This window comes from Linderina pennispora (genome assembly GCF_002104995.1).
Source record: "Linderina pennispora strain ATCC 12442 chromosome Unknown DL89scaffold_134, whole genome shotgun sequence".
In the NCBI taxonomy this organism is placed as follows: Eukaryota; Fungi; Kickxellomycota; class Kickxellomycetes; order Kickxellales; family Kickxellaceae; genus Linderina; species Linderina pennispora.
This window is the reverse complement of record NW_024468382.1, coordinates 2,337-27,294: the sequence shown is the minus strand read 5'-3', so window position 1 is coordinate 27,294 and position 24,958 is coordinate 2,337. Positions and strand designations below refer to the sequence as shown.

Here is a 24,958-nt window from a genome sequence, read left to right as displayed (position 1 = left end):
GCTGCACAAGCAGCCAGGCACAGCCAACGCCAGCTCGACAGTGCTGCTGGAGGCTGCTGGCAAGTGTGCGCAGGCAGCGCAGCAGCTGGACTCGATGAGTGTGCGTGCTTACAATATGCAGGGAGTGGTGGCGACGTGCTCCAATCAGCCGGCGATTGCGCAACACGCGTTTATTGTTGCGTCACGACTGGCGCCGGGCAGCGCGTCCCATGGGTGAATCTGGGATTCCTGTACTTGCAGAATGACGATGTGGAGCTGGCGAACAAGGCGTTCTCGCACGCGCAGATTGTGGACCCCGAGTTCATGCCCGCATGGCTGGGCCAGGCGATGATTGCGGAGACGCTCGGGTATGCGGACAGCATGGTGCTGTTCGAGCACTGTCTGCTCTCGGCGGGCGTGTCAAAGGTAAGGATTTGCTGAACATGAGCACGGAAGAGTGCATCATGCATGCATATGTATTTGGTGACATAGCTACGTGGACCCCGGCTGGGGATTGCATCGCCCCGCCATTGTTCGCTGCATCGGCCATTGTAGGAGAGGGGCACTGCTGCAAAGAGCTGATTTTCTGGCAGAAAGACGCAAGAGAAGAAGCATATTGCATGTCCGTTGCCCAGCGATATCTACCGACCATGTGAAAACGGCCTGCATGTTAGCACTGGACGGAAATTCCAAGCGATGCTCGGCTGACGTGGATTGCTTGTGCTAATGCCCTTTTTTTCTTGTCCAAGAATAGGCTGTTGGGGATTTTGGCTACGCCAAGCAAGTCTGGCAGGCGGCGGTTCGTAAGAATGCAGGCGATAAGACGTTGGCGCAGCAGCCTGTGAAGACTGGGAGTACTGGAGACCACGCGCTGCTCTCAGCCAGTGAGCAGAGCCGCCTGACGCTAGCCATCTACGCAGCCCGCAGGTACGTCGAGCGCTCAGGAGATGGCGATGGCCGCTGGCATCATCTGCTGGGGCTGCTGCTTGAGCAGAAACGCCCAGTACGAGGATGCAGCAGACGCCTATGCAGCGGCGCTTGCGCGCGTTGCGGAGACAAGCGACAGCAAGCGGATATGGATTGGTCTTGCGCACCTGGGCCGTGCGCTGTGTAGTGCTGGGCGCTGCGCCGAGGCGTCCGATGTCTATGACAGAGCGGCCGAGCTGCAGGCGTCTGTGGAGATCAACAGCCGGCAGGCTTTCTACGCGACGCTGGGCCACAGCCTGGCGCTGTTTTTCGCGAGCGGCTCGAGGAGAGCCTGGGGCTGTTTGAGCGGGCGCTGGAGCAGAGCGAGGCAGTGCCGGCGCTGCGGCCGGTGGTAGCGGTGATGCTGGCGCAGGTCCTGTGGGCGCTGGGCAGCGATGAGCACCGTATGCTGGCCCGCCAGCACCTGCTGGAGGTGATGGCTGACCACACAGGCTTCCTGCCAGGGCTGGCCACGCTGTTTGGCATCGGGCTGCTGCAGGGGGACGGCGATCTGATAGCCGCCACTTTCCCGGAGCTCCGGAAGCTGCGCGACCAGGACCCTGCCCATGACGTGGCCAAGATCGAGTCGTACGTGGCGCTGCTGCGCGACGACCCGCCCGCCGGCCGTCGCGCCCTCAGCAAGGCTGCATACCGGAGCCCCTCGGATGCCCAGCTGTGGGTGCTGCTGGCGCAGTTTGAGCTGCGGTGCGGCCAGCACACGCAGGCAATGCATGCGGCCAACTCGGCGCTGTCAGTGTTCAGCCAGGCCACCCGCGGCCAGTTCTCGTGGAGCGCTGCTCCTTCGCGTGCACTCAGCAACTCGGCCACGCTCGGAGTCGTTGTTGGCGCGTCGGCCGTCAGGGCAATGGCTGCCGGCCCGGGTCAGCCCGCAGTGGCCAAGTCTGCCGCCAGGCGGGCAGTGATGTATCAGCCGTGGGCGGAGGCCGCGTGGAGTGCGCTGCGTGGCGACTGAAATAAAGAGCCTGGATGAGCTGATAGAAACGATAAATCTCGCTGTGACCTGCATCGCATGCAGACGCTGCTGTAATTATACCCGCATAAGGAGACTGCAGCTGTAGCATCTCTCGCCCACCCCTCCTCAGATCGGACTGAACATGGTGTGGTGGCAGCGAGGAAACGTGTCGGCGATTGCGTCTTTGTTGATATCTATTTTTGCCAAGCGGCAGCACAAGATGCGGTGGGCACCGGGGAAATTAGGCTTCGCCCAATGGATCGCCGCTTCTATCACAAATATCTGGCGGTCCCGGTACAAGGTCTCTTCTACGCTCCCCAATAAAGGCACCTGGGCAATCGCGTATATTATCTCCAAAATAAAGACCCGCTCGGCAACTACCGATTTCGTGACGTCCCTGGCCCCCATGTACCCGATATAGCACCCCTGTGGGCGGACTGGATTGCAAAGGGGAGGGAAACGCAGTCTCCCCCTGAAGTTCGGAGCACACATCACAGATGACGCGCCTCCCGATATCAAACCGGCATCCGCTCAAAGGATCGGGGGGCGCTTGTCTGAGGATGTGTTAGAAAAGAGGGGAAGGGGTGGGAAACCTAGCAGACACCCGTCACTGATAGCAGGAGATGGCGAGGGGGTGGTAGTGCTACCCGGCACGCGGGCTCGTCCAGCCCAGCCCAAACAATTCCTGGCCAATCCGCGATCGAGAAGATCCACCCAGATAACGTTCCCAGTTTCGCCCGCAGGTGTGCCCATTGGTGCGAAAATGCAGGCCTTTTGCCCCCACAGCTTGGGGAGGAGTGGAGCGGCTAGGCAGCAGCGAAAGGAACACGCATCGCTTGCTTTTATAAAACGCGGGCAGTCTCGGCACAGGACTCTTGGGACTTCTTGAACACCGCTCTTTCTCCTCTGTTTCAACTTGTTTAATAGCCTATATAAGCTGCTGCCTGCACATTATATACTTCAGTGGCTGTACCCGCCCCTAGTTACCAACGCCCGCCACGCAACTAAAAAGATAATAGAAGCCGTAGCCCTCCTGCTACTTCAAACCACTTTTTCTCGTTGTTTGCACAAGTGCGGCCACAGCGCATTTCTTCCTTAATCGAGCAAACAGCCCACTTTTTTATAAAGGACCCAAGCTGGCCCTTTCGGCTCTGAACATATTTTTTCTCTCCACCTCTCGTCTGGGTTTTATTTCATATCCCTCTTTTTGTACCCATTCCATACACTGCCACTGGCCATTTTTATACCCCATGGAGGACATACACGAGCTCGTTGATGTCCTGCTGCTCTGCGACTGCAACCTGTATGAGCGCTATCCAGAGCTGGTGCAGCGGGTGGACTATTTTTGTACGACTGGACAGAACATACACTCGCACGCACACAGGCACTGCTGCGCCGGCATGCCAAGCGCCTGAGACGGCCCATGCCGAATTCCGCAACTGCTACCAGAACAATGGCGAAGACGAGTCCTTCACACATGCGCGGTCAGTCAACGTGGTATGGCGCCAGTGGGCCGTCGGCCGCCTGCAGCTGCCGCCGTACCCGCCGAGCGCATCAACTGGAACAAGGACGCGGACCCAGTGTTTCTGTACGCACAGATGCCGGCGCTGCGGCTCGAGGTGCCGTGGTCAGCACACTCGCTGTCGCTGACGTCAAAGGAGAGCACTCCAGTAGCGGCTGCACCGATAGCCGTGCCGCTGAAGCCGGCACTGAAGCCGGCGCTGAAGCGGACGGACTTGCAGACATTCCTGACTTCGCCGACGCTGAGCCCGGCGTCAAGCCCGCCGTATTCGCCGATGCACTCGCCAGCCATGTCGATTCGCGAGAGCATGTCCACGAGCTCCCTGGGCTCTGACACGACTCTGGAGAACACGCCAGCGGTGCAGGAGGGCGGTATGCGGCCGCGCCTGCGCTTCAACGATCAGGTCGAGCAGTGCATGGTGGTGTTCAAGCAGAGCGCGAGTGTCTGCCCGCTGACTACGAGGATAACTGCGATGAGGAGGGTGACGCCGCGATGCGTTATACCAATAATGCCTGTGCGGCGTACCCTGCGAAATGGCGGCGCTGCCAGCCGCGGCCGCCGCTCGCTTGTGATCAAGCTTGCTCCCACACAGCTCAAGGGAGACCACCGTAGGCTGACGGCCACGCCGGCCCCAGCCCTCAGTCCGCCGCCAAGCATGTACGACGATAGCGACGATGAAGATCTGTTCAATGACTTTAACAGTGGCATTGCGCTCTTTGGCGGTCCCACGCCTGCCGATCGGATTACCAGTGCGCACTTGAGTCACAACGCCATTCCGGGTGACAGCAAGAATGGCGTCAGTGGATACGTGCAGGGCTACGTCAGTCGGTCGCAGGCCAGGTCCGCCGCTTTGTCAGCGATGCTGTGTCGGTCTCGTCGTTCACTGTCGAGAAGCAGGCTCGGTCGACCACCAGCAGCACCTCGTCAACCTCGGTGGCATCGTACGTGCCTGACCCGTTTGCTGCGCGGCACACCCAGCAGCCCTCGACGCCCACTGCGCCTTACATGAATGCTGGCTCCAGCATTAGAGCAACCAGTGATACGCATTGTCATCAGGCCTCCACCGCTGCCTCCTCGAGCATTGTGCGAGACCCGTTTGCAGCTGCAAACCACAAGAGCTCCCACGCCGACCGTGTGCCCTTTGATGATGACGAGGACGCAATCATCCAAGAGTTCGAGCGCGAGATGCAGCAGTACCACTACAAGCCTGCCGCGGTGACGAGTCCCTCGACATCATTGCCAAAGCATCACGCTGGCTATGCAGCCAGCGGTAATGTGCATCATGCAGCACAACCACGCGATCGCGATGCCTACATCGGCAGCGAATACCACTTCCATGGCATTGATGACGAGGACGACGACGACATGGCCGCGTACAGCACCCGTATGGATCTTGCTGAGCCCCACAGCGCCTATGTGACAGCGGGGATCACCGCTTACCTCAACCGACAGTCTCGAGCGGAGCAACACAGCCGGCGGCCCCAAGCAGTTCCAGCAGCGCCATGATTCACTCATTGACCGTGCTGAGGACACTATCGTCAACACGGTCGATGCCGTCAAGTGGTGTGCGTCCTTCATCTCCAACTACACTATCTTCTGAGTGAGTGCGTAGTAGGCTGAGCGGGACGGTTGCCAGACCTTGAGGGGCTGAGCGGGCAATGCCCAAAAAATACCTTGCATTCTCTGTGTTGTATTCACCACTCTACACCAACCACCCCTTTCTCGCTCATCTAGCTGTCATATTTCTTTACCCTTCTTCCCACTCGTAGCTTGTACATGTCCTTTTCTCAGTTCACTTATTGTCGTTAGTTTTGCATTATACACACTCCTCTCAGCTGGAATTCACAATGTCTTGCAGCACTTTTTTCGTAGCCACATGTCCAAACATGCATTGTTCAATATCTCTTGTGCATGCATGCAATCCCAGTTCACAGCCAGAAATCCAGCTGGAGAGGAATGACATTGATGCCCAGCTCGCCCTTTGCAGCTTCTCTGCACGACCCCTCTGAAAAAGGATGCACTGAGCTGTGGAAAGGGCGCATACAGCACCATGCATGCAGACACGGGAAGTAGATATGCTGAGCACAGGCCAGCACCATATCGCAGCACCGCCTCCTGCCATCTCCAGTCACAGATAATATATACATCTTGGCTGTTCTCTTTTGGGGAAGGGGAAGAGCGCATGGGCCTGTCACTGCTTACTGTGCTAGTGACTGCTCCCCATAGAATCCTCCAGCTGGCAGTTTCTGCCTGGATCCCACCCGAGCGCAGGTCACACTGGTTTGCGGGGAGTGGGAGGATCGCCACTTCCAGCTCGTAGCAACAGAAAAGGACGCAGACGACGGCTGCCCTGCCATTTCCCAGGTGACCAAAGAGTCCAGCACGTTTGTGCTGCTATTTGGGAAATAAGCGCAAATACACCCACGAAATTACGCACAATTGGATTTAGTCCCTTGCGGAGGGGGTGCGGTTCTCCCTGATTTTTTTGCCAGCTCCAGGGCTCGACTACACATAGCCGGATCCCGGTGCCGCGGTACACATCTGAGCGATACATGTCTCTTTTTTACGAATGGGATGTGGAGGAAGAAAAAAAAAAGCAGCCTTCCTATAGCCTCCCCCATTCACCATACTTGCCATGCATGCTCTTCAGTGGATATATTGGGTGGTGATTGCTTTTCGCCGTTAATGGATTGCCACCACTACGGTTTTTTTCAACACATGTTCTACCTAATTACAATATCATTAATAGCGCTCTTGTCTGCGCGGCTGTACTGGGTGCTACCGGCATTCGCCACACGCTCCGCCGTCGTCGCGGCTTCGGAAAGGCAAGGAACCGAGCACAGGCGGCAACAAGGTGCTCTGTGTGGTGCTGGGGTCGGGCGGACACACAGCCGAGATGGTGCGGCTAATGCACGGCATAGATTTCGAGCGATACACAAAGCGCCTGTATATAGTCAGCGAATCAGACGCGCTGTCGGCAAACCAGATTGCAGAGATTGAGCGGCCGCTGATGTCCGACTATTCGCAGGATACGTAGTCGGCCGGGTACCCCGCAGCCGCCAGGTCGGCCAGTCGCTGGTGTCGGCGCTCATATCGGCTGTACGGTGTTTGGCGGCTACTGCGTGGCTGCTTCAGTCGCATTTGCCTGACATCGTCCTGTGCAATGGGCCGGGGAATTGTGTCATTGTGTGCGTGCTGGTCATGGTGCTGCGGGTGCTGGGCGTGAAGCGGATCCCGATCGTGCATGTCGAGTCATTCGCACGCGGTAAGGATCGCTCTCGCTGTCAGGCAAAATTGCCTATTACCTGGCCGATCGGTTTATCGTGCAATGGTCCTGGTCTGCAGCAAAAGTATCCACGGGCCGAATACATTCCAAATCTCGTCTAGCATGCCATATATTCTCCAGCCAAATATCTTTTTCTATTTGTATTTGAAACTGAAATTCTTGAAGCAACACGGGAGTTTTTTTAGAACAGCTTCTTGTACCGGTTCTTGATCTCGCGCATCACGTCCTCGGGGAACGGCGGGATGCCCGGCACTGCGTTGAACGTGACCTTCTGGACCGCATCTGGATCGGTGTCCAGCACACCGTCTCTCCACGTCTTCTGGTACGACAGATCGACCTTCTTCGGGATATATGTGCCAGTGCCCACCGCGTACCTGCGCTTCTCCTTGACGCCCGTCTCCGGATCAACATAGCTCGCCAACCGCACCTTGGTCGGCTGGTTTGTGCTCGGATCCACCAGCGCCACATTCGACACATGGATCGGCATCTCCTTCTGGATCTTGCCTGTCGGTGACTCCTGCGTCTTGGGCACCGTCTTGAATGCCAGCTTGAGCCCGCGCACGTACACGCTGTTGGTCTTGCGTGCCACCTCCGTTACCATGGCCCGCTGGCCCCGGTCTTTGCCCGAAATCACCACTACTTCGTCGCCCTTGATGATCTTCCACTTGCCCAGCCGCAGGTGCTTCGGCAGCGTTTTGTCCCGCGGCATGGCGCGTGTGCTGGTGGATTTGAGAATCGAGCGGTGGAGACGCATTCTTTTTTAACGCTTTTCTTTGTTGGAGTCTGAATTCGGTAATGACCACGCGCAGCTGCTTCCTTTTTGCTTGGCGAACGTCGTGGTGAATTAAAGGAGAGAAGAATGCAAGAACGAGGAATTAATAGACCGTCGAAAGGAGAAATGCAAGAATTTCGAAATAACGGTGAGACGCTATCATTTTTCCCCGATCATAAGGCGTGATCGGCTGATTAGCAGTGTGATCAGTACACAGACACTTTTTGGAGCTTGTCGCCCCGATCTGTTCGCTCTGCGCTTGACTCAAGGGACCTGTGGGCGCTTGTAGAAGAGAGCGCAAGTCCCAGTGGCATGTATATCATCTGCTTTTCGATGAGCACTGCCAACATAGCTTTTTGTTGGCCCATGTTTGTAGCTGCATATTCAGCAAAGTATGTGGCTATTTCCTCGATGGAATTGAGCCATACCCCATAGATCCTGCCATCCAGCAGTGCATCTACGCAAAGAGATGGTCATCGCAATATGCTGGTACCGGTCCTGGTGTGGGCTATGTGCATAGTCAACTACCGTACCTGGAGGCAGAATGGCCTCCAACTTAATGGCGATAACTATAGCTACTCACCAAATTACAATTACTCTCGATATGATTCTGTCAAAATTGCTTATAGATACCAAAGCAACGGAGGGCTGTTACTTGTTTGATTGTAATCGTCTCTGTCTGATGTGGACACAACCTCAATCGACACTGTTGCAATTTCAGACATTAACTTCGTATAACCAGCAATACTTACAGTACTTGTGACTCAAGTTAATGAGAGGTGTTTAAAATATTGATGACAACAATTTATAATGGAACTAGATAATGTTGCATAAGTAGAATGTTTAAAGTAAAGAGCTGGATGTTTGTCTAGCCATGCCTAGAACATAAGCGAGGGTGGCAACAAGCATGTCTTTTTCCCTAACTCGCTCCTCAAATGGGTTGAACCGCATGCCGCCAGCAAACGCAGTGCCTTTGCAGCGGATACCACCGAGAGATGGGTTCCAAAATAAATTGGTGTAGATATCTCTAGTTAGCGTCCGCAGATACTCGATATCAGGCTGGCGGTTGTTAAAACGGCGGATTAATAGGCTCTCAAAGGCAGGAAGGGATCCCAGTGCCAGTGTCTTTAATATCCCGACCATTGGGGCAGCACTGATGCACCAGCTTCTAATTGCCAGCATCTCCATATTTCCGAGTGGTTGACCACGATTTTCTCCGACACCGGCTGTTGCGCAGAGACACAGTAGGTAGAGTAGCGATTCCCAATCGTCCAGCTCTGTCCGCTCCACATCCGAGCCTTGAAGATTGTTGATGCTCCTATAGAGGAACATCCCCACATTCACTGGGTTTGGCGGCTGACGCTCGCTTACATCCACTGCGCAGCCAAAGTCCAATCAGTAGTCCACGGGGTGGTTTGCCTTCGTCACGCACAATAAGGATGTTTCTTTCGGAGATGGAACGATGAAGGATGTTGCACCGTCGCAGTACCTCGGTGTGGCAGCGCATCACATCACTTAGTACAATGATAACCTCATGGAACAGATTCAGCAGTTCCTAGCGGTTCCCCGATTGGCGATATGACTAAACGCTTGTGTGCGCGGAAAGGTATTGCTGTGCTGTCTGGCATGTGCATCGAGCAAAGTGGGCCCAGTATGTTCTTGGTGTTATCCTCAAATCGGCCCCGGTCAGTATCAATTACAACGCGGCCACCAGCATCGAACTTCAGATAAAACAAGTCCTCGACATCCGAGTTTGCTAATTCCTCCGTGATTCGGCGCACAAACTGAACCTCGTCTCGCCTATCTCTGGTGTGGTCCTCCGTGGCTTCCGGCCATGCATCTTTCAAAATAAACTTGGGCTTGACTTTGTCACCAGTGGGCTTCTCGTCTGTCACCAAGAAGCAATCGGTATGTCGTCCAAAGAGATCGATATCACTAGGCAGCATCGTATCAAAATAATATATCTTTGGCCTACCATTGCCGGACGAATCGGCTGCTGTATCTGGACACTTGATCACCCAGCAGTTATTATCCTCATCCCTGTGGATCGTAGTGTCAAATCCCAACTGGTCCTCATCACAGAGAGGACCAATTAACTAGCAGCTCAATAAATTGAAGGCGACCACCTGCTGTTGACATGTCGAGAGCGCTGGACGAGAAGACCGCGTCGTTGGAAAATAGGCACACTCGAACCTCGCTATCGCAAACAGTCAAGCCAAACACAAAGCGCCGGCCAAACTCAGAGTTATAGAAGTTGTGTGTGCTCCGCATCAGCTGCGCGTACGCCTTGTCAACGATGCCGGGATTTTACTTTGTCGTGCCTCGATGATTGCTATTGCATCGCCATAGTAGAGATTGTTGATCAGCTTGATATCGCTGTTTCTGTACTCTATAGTGATACCAGCCCCGATGGCTGGAGAGTCACCATCATTGCTAGGCTCATAGTCTTGAATCACGCATGGCAGGACATGGCGATATGCACAAAGGTGGTTTCGCAAAGGTGCATGGGTCCAGTGCACTAATGAAACAGTCGATGTGTTGAGAGACAAAATATACAAACGACTGTACCGATGTGTGGATCTGCTTAGCATCGTCCGTGTCGTCGCCATGCATACTCTCCAGTGGTGCAGATGGCGACCCTATAGGCTGTTGCTGTATTGGCCTAGGCGAGATCCACTCCTGAAATACTGCAAATGCGTTGGCTGTGGTTCCGCTGCGCTCGTACTTCTTCTTCGCATATGCTGCTGTGTCGAATAGCGGCCGCTGTCGATTGTTGCTGTAGGGTACAAGCTCATCAAGAGCTGGCAGGGTTATACAGGTGTCAAATATCGCATATTTGCTGGTTGCGTTGAGCCGATGCTCCAGATCAGCTGAAATGTGCTTGGAAATGTTGATGGCAAGCACTCGCGAAGCAGCGCTCCGCGGTTTCATCATGTCGAGCACTGCATTCGCATCTCTGATGACCCGTGTCTCGACCCACATATCCTCCTTGGTCTTTACCTCATCGCCACTCCCGCTGTTGTCGTTCTGCTGCTTGGTATCAAGTGAAGAATCTTCTGTAGATGATGCTATACTCGAGGTGGAAAATGCTGTGGAGCTGGAAGACTTGTTTGACGCGGTAGCGGCCCCAGCATCGCTGGTATCTGAAGACTGCTTCTGTGCAAGAGCAAGTTTGCTGTCCATTTTATGAAAGCGCAATGCGAAATGTTATTGCGTATGAAAAAAAAACTTAGAAAAGAGAATGGATACCAAGGTGGTTTCAAACGCAAAGCTGTCTTTTATATGTAGAGCAGCAGACAGCGCTGTTGGCCACATAATGCCAACACGGATAATCAGTCGTTGTTGACGTTAAGATCAAACTGTTTACACAGTGCAGGAGCAGATCGAATTTGATCTAGCCAGCGTCCGCCACACATCAGATACCAAATATGGCTATGAATAGCTAGCGCATAGTCATTAATAAAAAATCTTGACTACACTCGACAGATTTGAATCAGGCATGCCCTGTTCTCCATTGGTGTTGCTTGTGATACTGGTTCAACCAGGGCTAAATTGGCTAAGTAAACTGATTGACCCCCTGTATCGGGCGTACTGCGCACCTGCAAAAACATATGTTCAAGGATTATAGCCAGAGAAAAGTTCAATGCTCGATATCGAGCTTTTCTATGCTCCAGTGACAAGTATAGGCAGGTTTGGAGTAGTTACAATTTATGTATTCACCTGCTCTTCAAATGGATCTACTCTATGCTTCCCTGCATTAGCCATCCCTGTGGTTGATCTTTCGTAAAGTACATCATCAAGGCATTGATGAATAAGCTAACAAGCATATATTTTGTCAACAGGACATTGTAAATACCTTTGTTTGCAGCTCTTACTAGGACCAGCAAGATACTTAATATTCCCAAAGTCTCTGTTAGAAGGTTACAAGCGATACAAGTAGAGCGTGGAGCAGGCTGAAACACCCAAAGATATATGTATTGAAAAAGTGTGAAAGAGTGCAGAAAGGCACTAAGCAAGTAGAAAAATATAGAAGAAAGACAAGGAGGATCTGGTCCAGTATTGGACTGGGTAGCAAGATATAAAGAGAAAACAGGACAATGAAATGAGGAAAATCTAATTCTGATAGCTCTTTCCAGAAATGCTGCTCATGTGTTTGGGAGCCGTCATTATAGAAATGTCTGGTATGAAGAATATGTTGATGTCAAAGTGGAGAAAGGGAGAAAGGAATAATAAAAAGATGCACTGCGGAGCCGTATCGGCAGGCCGATATAATTTGATGCTGCTACTGCTAGCCACATAGCGGCCTACAACGAGCTGCCAGAAATACCCCGTGCTTTCAACACAGCCGCATACGCAGCACATCAAAAACTACAACTCATATACGCTGAGGTGCCTGCAGTAGGATGCTTGTTGGCGTTTGATTCATCATTCATATCATCAGCTGCAATGTTAACATCCGGGACGGCCCCAGCTAGCGCGCAATAGGCCGTGATATATCATACCTATACCATACTCTACCATGCTACTCTTCAAGCAAAATGAGCTCATTTATTCAGCATACCTGGCTAGCTTGGGTTCGTTGTATTCAACAAACGCGCCAGTTAACTCATGGTCTGCGTGGAGGGCAAGATTCCCGATGATGCGTCCAGGAACATCAGCTTCAATCATGGAGGGTATAGATAAATCGCCTGCTGAGCTTTTACTTGGCTCAACTCCAAAGGCCTTGTAAAAGAAAACACGAGTCATGTCTGTGTTGACAAGTCCTGGATGAATCGCAACAGCGGTAATGTCTGGCTCTTCTGATGCTAAAGTTGCAGTGATATAGTTAATAGCTGCCTTTGTTGCGCCATAGCAAACTGCTTCCTTGAACGGGATCTTGTAAACAGTGGATGACAGGTTGATAACCCTGCCTTTGGACTGGCGCAATTGCGGTATAACCCTCTGGGTCATACTCAGCGGGTGCAATGACGTTGACGGCAAACATATTTGACCAGTCATCGACAGACCCAGTAGCAATCGATGCAAGCGGCATATTAGTTCCTGCGTTGTTGACCAGCGCGATCAGGGTTCCGTTTTGCGCGGCATAATCGGCAGCCTGCTGCTGGACCGATTGATCAGTGATATCGCCAACGACAGGAAGAAACTTGGCAGCTGTTTGGAGCTGGGCCACCTCCTCCGACAGGGTGCTGAGAGTGTCGGCACTGCGAGCAATCCCTACAATAGATACATTCTTGGACAGGAGATGAAGCGAGGTAGCCTTGCCAATTCCACGCGACGCGCCGGTAACGATAACAACTTTGGTGTTGCTGGAGGATAAAGCCATTTTAGAATGACAAATATTTGTTAACAAGGACAACACACGAGGGTTATATATGGTTAAGGAGGGAGGAAAACAAGATAGTGAAATATACTGGCTACAGAAGAGAGGTGGTTTTGCTTTCCTGGGATATGCTAGGAATGCTAGAGAGTTAATGATGGTGTTGGGATACTAGGGTACCTATGTTGGACTATTGAGTGGTCATGAAATGAAATAAACTAGGATTAGTAAAGAAACTAAAGGGCATCCTCAGGTACACTGGGAGAGTTGGCTGTAGTGTATCCCTAGGGGCTCGCGTAAGCAGTGTAGATCAAATTTAGGAGTCGGATCTAATACATCACATCCTTTGTGCCAATAGCGTTTGACATCACATGGACAGGTCTACAGCATACTATACTCTAGTGCAACAGCAAGATAATAGCGGGTTCAAAGCAAGTGGTGTTGTGAAAGCTGAAGCACCAGAACAAGTGTGTGAAGCCGGATATCCTTATATACCTGCACGTGGTGGCATAGGCGGCTCCGCGGTGAGCAGTTTAGCCAGACTAGTTACGAGTATGTAATGCCGTTACAGTTTGGACTCAAGGGGGCAAATGTTGTTCCTCTTCAGTTCATCGCCTTCAGCTCTTTGTATTTCCACTATAAAAAGGTAGTAGCCGATCAATCTTATTGTTGACAGTGCTGGTGGTGTGTATAGAGTAGAGCTCTGCAAGAAAGATGCAAATATAAAAGCATGCAAACACCCATGAGCGGTAGGGCTTCTGGTTGCAAAGGCTCAGGATAGAGATATAGGAGTGTAGCAGATCGTAAGCCAAGCAGTTGGATCGTGCTGCTCCAGGTGGGACTGAGCTGGATATTGCACGACGGTATGGAAGTGGCACGAGATCTCACCTGGGTTTCGATATGTCCAGGCAAGCATTCAGTTCATATGTGCACCATTGAAGCTTGTGCATCTTGATACAACGGAAAGCGGGGCTTTCCTCATGCAAACATGTACCAGACTATGCACACATCCATATCCGCCATTTGAATACATCCGTTCTTTGTAAAGTCGATCTCTTGGAAGCTATCAGGCTAACTGCCCTGCCAAGAGCTGCTTGTGTCATAGTCATTTATACTGTATTTTTTATTTTGAAACAGAGTCACTTGCACCTGGCTGCTGCTCTTTCTGCGACTCTTCGATCAGCTGGCGACGTCGCTTTTCGTACGCCTGGCGGGTAAATCCGCTCCACATGTACCCAGTAACGGCGCCGGTTGCTACATGAATATAATTAGTTGATATGGTATCCATAGCGGTATTTCTGGCTGGTCAATCTATATACGTACCAGCAGATGAGAACGCATTGGCTTTGCTTCCGAGGCTCAGGGCGCGGCTGCCAAACACCGAGGCGACGAACAGAGCGCTGAAGCCGTACAGGGCACCAAGCTTGCGCGACTCCCAGGAGATCTCGTCGTCGGTGAGGATCTTGTCTCTGCTGCCGATATCCATGTGTGGCTGGTGGTAAGTATGCGAAAAGTAGCTAAGCGACAGTGCGTGCGCCAAAGCCACGCTCCGAGTCCACCACGCTCAGACACTCTTATCAGCAGCGGTCGATCAATATGGTACTTGAATATTAAGGAATTTTATTATGAAAAAATCGGTGGAGAGCCCCAGTGCAGGCTGCAGCTTACTTGCTCGAGCTGCCCTCGGCCTCATCCTCAAACTCATCGTCGCTGCCGCCGTCGACCAGGATCGGGTACGAGATGCGGACACCAAAGATGCCAAAGCCCTCGAGCCATCCGACGACGTAGTGGCGGCCCGGAATGTGGTAGGTCTTGAACGAGTCGATGCTGGCGCCGGTAATCTTCTCCAGCTGGGCGACGACAGCGTTGCGGTGCTCCTTGAGCAGCTGCAGGCCCTTCTCGGCGCCAGCAAGCTCAATCTCGTTCTCCTCGAACGGAAGCTCCTCGTTGAGGTCGATCACGTCATCGGCACAGCCGCAGTCATCACCGTGCTCGTGCTCGTGCTCCTCATCATGGTCGTGGTCGTGGTCGTGCTCCTCCTCAGTCTCCTCGGCGGCGGCCTTGCCCTTGCCCTTGATGGCAGCCTCAGCGAGCGCCTTGAGCTCCTCCTCATCCATATCCTCCTCCTCGCCATCATCCTCATCCTCCTCGTCCTCCCACTCCTCGTCCTCCTCGTCCGAGTCCTCGTACATGCAGTCCATCTCGTGGTTGAGGGCGAGCTTGACAAACTCGGGAGCCTCTTCAGGCAGAGCAGCCAGCTCCCGCTTGTACAGGTGCTTGATATCAACATTGTACAGGCAGAAGGGACGCACGTAGATCTCGTCCTCGATGTCCTCATCGGCAACACCCTCCTCCTCGATCGCTGCCTTGTCCTCCTCCGACAGATCGTACTTGATCTTGCCGTCAAGCTCCTTGCACAGGGCGCGGATCTCGGGGTCGATCTTGGAGCGAATGACCATGGCGCGGTGGCGGAGGGCAGACAGGTTGTCGTTGTCGCCAAAGATGTGACCGATGGGCGACAGGTCGGCGGCAAGCTTCTCGTTGATGATGTCCTTGAACTCGCCCTCGTACTCGCCCTCGATGGCGGCAGCGATCACCTCCTCCTGCATCATATGGGCGATGAACTCGCGGTAGAGCTCGTCGTCGCTCTTGTCGAAGGTAATGTTCTTGTAGGACATGGCAGTGGCAAGTGTAGAAAGACCTGTACAGGGAATAAAAATGTAGAATTGAGAAGAATAGAGAAGAGCCGGAGCAGACTGCAGTGGCCCGGGCCTAAGTCGCTGGGCGGCTGCGACAAACACCAAAACAAATTTTTCTAAAGGTGGCAAATCCCTCAGTCAAAATTTTTTCCAAGGTTGGGGAATTGGGGGCACAGCTGTGGTGAGCTGGGAGCTTGAGTATAATTTTGCAACGAGGAGTCTACTTGAGTTTCCGGCTGTTCAGCGTCTCGGCTGCGCTCTTGACTGCTGTCTTGCCTGCAGGCGTACCTTTGGGGATCAGCCAGGTCCACCCGAGCCGCTGCGCCTGGCGCGCCGACCACGGCAGAATTGCAGCAGTAACGGCGGCGCGCAGAGGAGTCAGACACTTGTGAACCGCATAGCCGACGATAAGAATCGTCACCCACTTGTCACTGCCGCCATCCCCGCCCTCCTCCATCCGCTGGGCGGCCTTCTGCAACCGTGGGATATACTGGCCCAGGTACGAGTTGATTGTGAACACGAGGCTGTCGCCGCCCAGCCAGACGGCCCACACGCAGAGCGTCAGGTCAATGGCAGACACAACCAGATACGCGACCACGGCGATGCGCCCGTACTGCTGGAGCATCATGCGCAGCTTGCCCGGCTTCTTGGCGTCGCCCTCTGCATTCGCCTTGGCTCCCTCCTCGGCGGCGCCCTTCTCCAGGTCAAGCTCGCTCTGCTTTTCCGACAGGTCCCGCTTCTGCGTGCTGAATTGGCGCGCGCCAGCCAGAGACGACGCCGACGTGGGCGTGGTCAGGCCGCTGTGTGAGCCGGGTGTAGACGGAACCGAAATTGTGTACTGCGACTACATTTTAGCGCTGCGTGCCGTGGTAGTGGAATATTTGGAAGCAAGGGAGAAAAAAGAGAGCGGCGTGGGCACGGCAGAAAATGGCGGTTTATGCGTACCCCGCACGACAGATGGCAGCGCGGAAATCGCCGCCAAGCCCTGGCGGTGCCTGCTGCCAGCAGCCCCTGCTGACGGTAAATTCGAAATCGAGCGAATTCCAGACCCAACGCCGCCCAGACCGGGCCTCAGCGCCAGGAGCGGCGAGGGCGTGCTCCCAAGCACTGCTGGCAGCCTGTGCTGGGCAAAGCGCAGGGCCTGGGAGTGCGTCGATGGTGACGCCAGAAGCTGCCGGGTGACTCTCTGCATGACTATGCTTGCGGCGGTTCGGGTTTGCCTACTAAAAACGAATATCTGCGTGGTGTGAAGAGGACGAGGAAGAGAAAATGCACGATCTGCGCGATCCTGTTTGCACAACGCACTGAAGAGCTCAAGAGAAAAAAGTGTGCAGGGATCAGAGAAGAGAAAGCTTGCGGTCTGAGTCCCCTGCCGCAAAGCAAGCGATGCTTATGTGATCCGGCACTTCTTGGCAACTTTGCAAATAAATCGTCAGGCTCACCAAAAAAGACATGTATTTTTCAAATGAATCAGATATGTGCGGATTAAAAATGCCATGCTCTTTCATATGTGCATCTAGACCGAGTACAGGACCTTGGGGCCGCTCTTGGCGTTGTCGGTGTGCGGCATGTACTCGAGCTGGTGCTCGCCATTGAGCACTGTCTTCAGGTGCCGGCCGATAGCCTCGCACGCCTCCTTGTCAGCCGCATTGCGCGTCCAGATGGCAATACGGAAGCACTGCTTACGGTTGGAGAACACGGCTCCGCACACATCGGTGCTCGCATCAAAAGTCTCGCCAATGCACGCCAGCAGCGTGTTGAGCCACAGATCGTTGGCCTTGCCACCAACGCTGCGCTGGAGCTGGATCCCCCAACGTCCGCCGTTCGCGTTTGCCGCATCCTCCCACATGGGCTTGATGCCCTTGCGGAACAAGTGGTAGTTGGAGCCGTTCGGCAGGTCCACCGCCTTCGTCACGTTGCTGTGCACTCCCCAAAAGTCCTCCACCGTGCCCAGCGTCACAATCTCCTTCAGGTTCTGCGTCCAGCTCGACGTGTTCGTCCGCCGGCTCGGGTTGTCGAACCACAGGGTCCACTCAGAGTTCAGCGGGTGCACCGTGTCGAAGTTTTCCGCGTCTGTGAGAACAGTCTTTGCTGCTGCAGTATTCTGGACCTCTGTCATTTCGCTAACGTATGCTTAATCTGAACTACACGGTACAAGTGGCGTCTGCCTGGGTCAGCCTTGTGCACTGAATTCAGCGTGCTGCATGGCTCGTGCCTAGAATGCAATCTGCTCCTTACATAAATGTTCGACCTCCAATTGAGAAGAATGAAAAATTTCGCACAAGGAGTAGAAAAATCCAAAAAGCCCACACCCCTGCAACACCCCAAAAGTAGCAAAATGCCGGGTTCCAATCGGATTACGCCGTGATTTGATTGCAGGTCCAGCGGATACGTGGATATGCGGCTGAGCGCGACTCGCTCGAGCAGTTGGGATAAATGCTCCAGCTACATGATAAAATGTGTACTTCTGTAGGCATAGCAGCATGCTGCCTCCATATCCTTATTTGGGAATCCTCACAATGGTTGTGTATTCTGGAATTCCTTGCCAAGCATCGGCTAGTTGTGGTGATTGCTATGCTGTCAATAAACCACCGGCCTGTTTCTAATTGGATATGCGTAGATTTTTGACAACTGCCTTCTCCAATCCTGTTAAAAAGCATATACTGACAACCTCAGTAGGTGTTGAAGGGGGTAGCAGAGCATCATTGCTCGTGCTATATAAGCCACTATGCCAGCCCGTCAACGCGCCACTGCAGTAGTCCAATTCCATTTCACATCATCCCAAACCATGTCTAACCAAACGTTTACTGAATCTAACGCCTTTATCCCTGACAGTTGGCTCAGCGCTGAGACATTCAAGATGACCGCTGACGGGCTCACCGACATTATCGGACAGATCATAAAGCACACACCCTCATCCGACGTCACTATCGTGCACGACAAGGGCGGTGTCTTCAGACGCAGCTGGTTCGGTCCCAAGAAGCTTCGCCAAGGTACACGATTGGAGCTTAATATGAAGTCTGTGAAAGTGTGTTGTCCTCGCTGCCATGTAACAGACTTTACAGAAATCAGAAAGGAGAATGGCAAGAGGACGCTTTTTGTCATGGTTGCGCTCGCAATCATCCTCATCATCCTAAAGGGGCCGCACCATGCAGCATCTGCTGTGTCCACGGCAGCTCAGCTAAAGGCATTCAGGCGCAGGTCACACTTTTGCAGAAACTGCAACATCAAGCTTGGAAAGAATGTCTCCATTTTGGTTCCCAAGAGAACCTTTCTGCAGCGCCTTGGATTTTGATCTTGTATCCGAAATAAATGGCGACATACCCAACAGCACCTGGCTCGTCGCTGTAATATCTAAGCGCAACCCACCTCTGCCCCCGAAGAGCAGACGCTAGTGAAATCAACTGCACATCAAGTAGTATATGGTACTTGTAACGGAATATGTGTGGTGAGTTGAGTATTTTGTGCATATCACCATTAGGCACCGTAATAGCCAAATATTACTTGATCGCAGCACTCGAAATTTTTTATTTTTGCCCACAGCCCAAAAGCGATACATTTAGCTCACTAAGCACTCGATTCCCACAAAAGGCTTCTTTTTTTACAAAACAGCAGCGATGGCAGCAAACATCCAGGACAGAAAGCGTATTAACGGACCCACACGCAGCGTCGAGCCCCTTTCAGTCGCCGAACCTGTGGAGCCCTTTGCCAACGGACGCCTTGATGGCCGTGCTCTGGATCAGGTCCGGCCAATTTTCATGAAGACCGGGTCTCTTGACAGCCAGACATCGACGCAGGCATCGCCTTCTGGCTCGGCATACTATGAGCAGGGCAAAATCCGCATCAGCTGCGCTGTGTATGGCCCGCGCCAGGGCCGCAAGAGCAACGCAAAGATGGGTATTTTCAGCTGCGACTTCAAATACACGCCGTTCTCGTGCAGTTGGCGGAAATCGCACATCAAAAGCTCCGACGAGAAGGAGATTGCGCTGATTCTGGAGCAGGCCGTCGCGCCTGCCATCCGCCTGGAGCTATACCCGAAGGCATGTGTCGACGCGTTCATCACTGTAATCGAGAGCGACGGCAAGGCAGCAACGATTGCGGCGGCTATCAACTGCATCTCGGCGGCTCTGGTTGATGCTGGAATCGAGCTGTACGACAGTGTTGCGGCTTGCTCGATGGCCCTGAATGGCACCCAGTGGATTTCCGACTGCACCCAGATCGAAGAGGACAGTGCCTCGTGCTCGTTGCTCGTTGCGCGCATGCCCAGCGCCGACGAAGTCGCGTATATCCTGCAGCACGGGAAGACAAAATTCGAGCAGACCGAGGAGGGTTTCCAGGCATGTGTCAACGCGTGCACCAAGGTATACGCTGTTATCTGCCGCTACCTCCAGGGCTCCGTGTAGGGTGTGGGGCAGGTGTCGTTGCAAAATAAACCTGTTTTTACATATTTGAATGAGAAGGGCAGTTGAAAAGCGTCTACGAAGGCGGTGGTGGCAGGGCAACATGCTGCTTCAAGCTCTCAAACGTGTACCTTCCAACGTATCTGAGGCGGTACAGTAGCACGTTGTAGACGCCACTGAGCACAAACAGCTCGGCGAGAAGAACGGCAACCAGTATGCCTACTATCAGCAGCGGGTTCTGTGTGATGCTGTCAACAGCCCTTGTAGCAATGCGCTTAGCTGCATCTAACAGCCATCGCAGCGTATCGCGTCTGATGACCTTGGCCGATCCAGCACTCACCGGCAGCTGCGGGATCACTGGGTCCCTTACCACTTTCGGCGTCTCCAGCATATCCAAGCGCAGGTCAAGGCTGCTGAGCAGCCTCATAATACTTTCTAGCTTCGGGTCATCAGGCAGCGGGGCTGCTGGCCGCGGCTGGCTCACTTCGCGCTGGATAGCAAAGACTGCGGTCTTGGTTTCCTCCATCATCTTGCGCAGCACTTGGACATGCTCTTCTAGCTCTTTTGCAGCAGATAGTTGAGCTTGGGGGTCCAAGTCAATTTGCTTGGTTCTGGCTGCAGCTAGATTGGCGATACTGCGGTTCAGGTCTTGCTCGGCTCTATCGATCACCGCAATGCTGGCATCCAGCTCATCTAGACCTGTTTGGTGCTGTGGTTCCCTGAGACTTGAGTGAATGGCGCTGGTTGGCTCAGTGTGCTTGCTTCTATTGTCGTCATCAGCCGTAATCTGGTCGTCCAAATCTATCTGCTGGCCGAAGGAGAGGTGTGCTGGGCCCAGCCCACGGCCTGCCTTTTCTTGCTGTATGTTCGGAGCTGCCGAGTTGTCTGCTAGCTGTGCCATGTCACTATCAAGCATATTGGTCTGCTGGTTGGCAGTGCTTAATTGTGTTGGCGAGCCCAACAGGCTCTGATCCTGGTGGGCTCGCTTTCCTGACCCGACTGGCGATGGAGAGACGCTACCTGAATCCAGCCCACCTGCAGCACCCTGCTGCTGACTAGTGGCATTGGCGCCTAGTAGCAGGGAGCTTGTATCCTTATTATCTGAAATGCTGGTCTGGGCCAGTTTTTTTGGCAGATGGTGCCTGTTGCGCATGCTCTAGGCCCATTCCTCCGTAGAACCTTCGCAGGTCCCCCATGCGTTTATTATATCTCTGCCGCGGCGTGTTTGGTGTGCGCATGTACTGAGAAATTGGCAATGGCTTCTCATAGTCATCTTCTATCGATTCATTCGATGTGCTGAATCCACTCGATCTGTCTGACAACGCGCGCACATGTCTATAAGAATTGGAGCCTCTTGGTGCTCCCGATCCTGTAGTCGGGGTCTGATAAGTTTTCAGTTGATCGTCTTGCGTCTCCTGCTGCTGCCGTGACGGGCCAATAGAGTCTAGCGATGCACTGAGAAACTGCGACTCATCGTCACTGAGTTGAGTGCTGCCGGGTGCTCGAATCGGCGTGCCAGTAATAAAAATTGGTGCTCGCGGTATCTGGTGAGGGTTTACTGTAGTTGCTGCTGCCAAAGCCTCTGAGCTGCCCTTAATTCTGTCTAGGATCCCAGTAGCACGGTGTGACGAGCGAATCCTTAGCACCGATTGTGTAGGCTCCTCTTCATTCTCCGCCTGCGCGCCCCGACTCCGTGAAATTGCAGTTGGAGTAGTTATCGATGCAATGTTGTCCATAAGCGACGCCAGGTTGCTCTCCTTTCCCCGTCTCGATGGAGACCCGGCGTCACTATATTGGCTGCTGCGCCTTAGCAAAGACCCAGTCCCGTTAGACCTGGCTGGCGTCTGGCGCCTCTTTTGCCGTGAAATCGACTTTGCTGTCAGCTCCCCGAGCTTCTCTAATGCCATTGGCGTGCCTGGTGTGACACCCTGCAGCTCATGCTCGTCAGCCTCGTCGAGGAACATCGCTATATTGGTTGGGTCGTCACTGTCGCTGTTGTTGTCACTGTCCTCAAATGCATTGTCGCCAAAGGAATCGCTTGCATTTGTGCGCTCCGCAGGCTCTCTTAACGCTGCTTCAAAGTCGTTTATCGCGTCGGCTGGTTTCCGGGTGACCAAGCTATTCAAGAACTCCTCCATGTCCGACATGAGTGGTATCCGGGTGTATAACTACAAAAAGTGTACTAAAGCAAATAGTGCTTCATGGCAACATGTCCAGACTCTTAAATACTGGACGATCACAAGTGAACAGTGGCGATGAGCCGATCTCTCTCGAGCTGCGAGCTGCAGAATCGGCTCGCTCCTGATTGGTCCGTGAAAATTTTTCCCATCTTCTCAGCGCGCTGGCTGGGGTGGGTTATGCCAGCGCTGCCTGTGCATCGCCTGAATCCGATTCCTCCTCTTCTTTCCTCATTTCAATTTTCCTTCACGGTTAAGAAAATCTAGTCAAAATGGGTCGCATGCACACTCCGGGCAAGGGTATCAGCTCCTCTGCCACCCCCTACCGTCGCACTCCCGCCTCGTGGGTCAAGGCCACCCCGAGGACGTCTGCGACCAGATCTGCAAGCTCGCTCGCAAGGGTATCAACCCGTCGCAGATCGGTGTCATCCTGCGTGACTCGCAGGGCGTCCCCCTGGTCGCTCCGATCACCGGCACCAAGATCACCCGCATCCTGCGCGCCAACGGTCTGGCCCCCGAGATCCCCGAGGACCTGTACTTCCTTATCAAGAAGGCTGTCTCCGTCCGCAAGCACCTCGAGCGCAACCGCAAGGACAACGACGCCAAGTACCGCCTCATTCTCATCGAGTCGCGTATCCACCGCCTTGCCCGCTACTACAAGACCGCTGGCCAGCTCCCGCCCAACTGGAAGTAGTAAGTATCGCCCACTCTGTATATTGCCTGTGTATTTCTAGTGCCAGCGAAGCTGTGGACATTGCGCGGGTTTTGCAAACTGGAGAGCTGTCTGATGGGACGCTCTCCTTCTCCGTTCAACGGCCTGGGCTCTGGTTCCTGGCCGGGAGAGCGCAGCACCTCTGGGTGCTGTGTGCGTTGCTTTGCTTGCCGATAGTCGTCAAGTGCATCTTGTCGCTAACTCTTGCCTGCGTTTTTCTGTTTCTTTTCTGTAGCGAGGCTGCCACCGCTTCGACCATCGTCTCTTAAGCAATCCTGTATTGCTTGTCAAGTTGCCAGTATGGCCAAGCACCATGGATGCCTCTTTGCTGTTGTTGCTTCTTGCCAATAAATGAAAGGTGTTCACATAGCTGCATTGTTGGAACTGCTGGCTGTGGTTTGTCAGAGTAGACACGATGGTACGTGGTGGATACGTGCCAACTAGAGCACGCCTATCCTCACGATTGATGACTGCAGCTTGCAGGAACGCACATATCAGGAAGCCCCTCAGGACAAAGTAGCTAGGGGTTTGTGTTCATTGCATTGGCTGATGTACCGCTGGTGAGCAGAACGGTGCAATGTGGACTACTACGGACGGCCTTTTTTGTTCGACCTACTGGGCATATGGGTGGTGCATGCCACCTCGCCCGTCACACCAAAGCAGCTCGTTTACACATGTCAATGCTGTCAGACCAGCTACTTGGGAATTAGCCTTGCCCAGCCCTTTCCAACATCTGCTGTTTCCCTGAGCTCATCTCCGAGTGTGCGATCCGCCAGACTGGCTGCGTATGCTCCTGTGAGCAGGCGTGCAGCACATGCTTGCGACTGCTCAGGGCAATTGCAACAGGATACAACCTTTCAGCATAATCGGCATGTTTAACAGCAACTCAGACAGATGTGCCGAATATATCCAGCAACGACAGATAAACAGCGGCACTATCAAGTCCCAGTCGTAGAAACAGCGCGTTAACACTTGCTCTAAGAGACAAATAAGAGAACAAACTCTGTCGATTCGCACTCTATTGCCCAACCATGAGGGCGGCGGACATTGAAGTGTTCGCACTCCTTTCAAGCGTACAAAGGCTCACATGGCTCGACCCTGTGCTGCATACGTGCATGACTGGACAAAGACTGGCTCCCGCGGCACTGTTTCCTCAATGGCCATGGGATCAGACGTTGCGTCTCCAGGATGCTTTGCACATTTTTACTCTACTCGGATACATGTCTCAGCATGGAGGTATGCTGCTGACATGTCCAGAGGACGAGACAGCCCTTGTCCAGCACTACAGAACGAGCATAAATGTGGGTGTGGCCGCCATGGAGCACACTGGAATCATTCAGTCTTCTCCAACCTCCCTCAACCACAACCAGAGACAACCTTAACGACCTATCTGCGCCTATCATTCACAGCATCCTTACTCTCCTGTGCCAGGACACATCTCAATCATTTGATTTTACGACCCCACCGCGCTATCCGTCATTACTCTCGATATACACGCACAGGTTCACCTATCTACAGTACGCCCCGCCGGTGGCCTTGATTCTTGACACACCAACTACTCTCCACTTAGCAGCACTAGAGCTTGATATGAATTGTTTACTTGACTCTGGGCTGCTAGTGTTTTCTCTTGATGCTCTTGAGACAATGAGGTTCTTCGACATAGGCGGGCGACATCCTTTACTCGACCTTCAACCACAATCTGATGAGCAACTATCGCTTCCCACCCTGACAGCTCTCAAACTTGGAGTTGAAGACACATCAAACACCCCAACTATCCGACCTTCTGTCAACTGCCCAAATTTACCATCCACACCCAAGGCTCTCAAGACTACCGACTAGTCGTTCCGCTGGGGGTTGTCAAATTTTGCATTCCTCGCTCACAGACGCACCAGTGAAGACATTGCAGATAAACGAGAACCACCGTGTGCTTGCACATATAGATGCAACCGCCATTTGCAGTATTGTCAACTTGTAGCTGTTCACGATTCCTCCTGAAGATGATAGCCAGTGGGATGACCCACATCCGCTGTAACTTGCTGCTATTCGGTAGAATCACGAGTGTGCAGAACCTGTTTTAGGTGGGGCTGTTCCTTTTCCCGTACAAATCAGCTGGCTGAACCTGGTGAGCCTATGTCTATACACAGGTATTGCGCCT

General features: G+C 53.3%; 5 protein-coding genes across 5 annotated transcripts; 2 read left to right on the top strand and 3 right to left on the bottom strand.

Annotated features, from left to right (window-relative positions):
- Window positions 1-8,296: 8,296 nt before the first annotated feature.
- DL89DRAFT_57621 (uncharacterized protein) lies at window positions 8,297-8,930 on the bottom strand. The gene has a single exon (XM_040891827.1). The coding sequence runs from the start codon at window positions 8,828-8,830 to the stop codon at window positions 8,342-8,344; it is 489 nt and encodes a 162-aa protein (XP_040739137.1). The 5' UTR covers window positions 8,831-8,930; the 3' UTR covers window positions 8,297-8,341.
- A 100-nt stretch (window positions 8,931-9,030) lies between these two features.
- Window positions 9,031-9,444, bottom strand: DL89DRAFT_262878 (uncharacterized protein; the record flags this gene model as incomplete). Its single annotated transcript, XM_040885879.1, has 1 exon — window positions 9,031-9,444. One exon carries the CDS (start codon window positions 9,442-9,444, stop codon window positions 9,031-9,033), a length of 414 nt encoding a protein of 137 aa, XP_040739136.1.
- A 493-nt stretch (window positions 9,445-9,937) lies between these two features.
- On the bottom strand, window positions 9,938-10,721 carry DL89DRAFT_288690 (uncharacterized protein; the record flags this gene model as incomplete). Its single annotated transcript, XM_040889925.1, has 1 exon — window positions 9,938-10,721. The coding sequence occupies exon 1, from the start codon at window positions 10,679-10,681 to the stop codon at window positions 9,938-9,940; it is 744 nt and encodes a 247-aa protein (XP_040739135.1). The 5' UTR covers window positions 10,682-10,721.
- An 11,642-nt stretch (window positions 10,722-22,363) lies between these two features.
- On the top strand, window positions 22,364-22,785 carry DL89DRAFT_297861 (uncharacterized protein; the record flags this gene model as incomplete). Its single annotated transcript, XM_040890764.1, has 2 exons — window positions 22,364-22,391; window positions 22,445-22,785. 2 exons carry the CDS (start codon window positions 22,364-22,366, stop codon window positions 22,783-22,785), a joined length of 369 nt encoding a protein of 122 aa, XP_040739134.1.
- Window positions 22,786-23,834: 1,049 nt separating this feature from the next.
- On the top strand, window positions 23,835-24,642 carry DL89DRAFT_262867 (uncharacterized protein; the record flags this gene model as incomplete). Its single annotated transcript, XM_040885878.1, has 3 exons — window positions 23,835-24,039; window positions 24,063-24,320; window positions 24,377-24,642. 3 exons carry the CDS (start codon window positions 23,835-23,837, stop codon window positions 24,640-24,642), a joined length of 729 nt encoding a protein of 242 aa, XP_040739133.1.
- Window positions 24,643-24,958: the final 316 nt, after the last annotated feature.

Bases quoted from the DNA above. Each gene is read 5' to 3' on its own strand.
- DL89DRAFT_57621 (XM_040891827.1), bottom strand. From the start codon at position 8,830: ATGTTCCTCTATAGGAGCATCAACAATCTTCAAGGCTCGGATGTGGAG.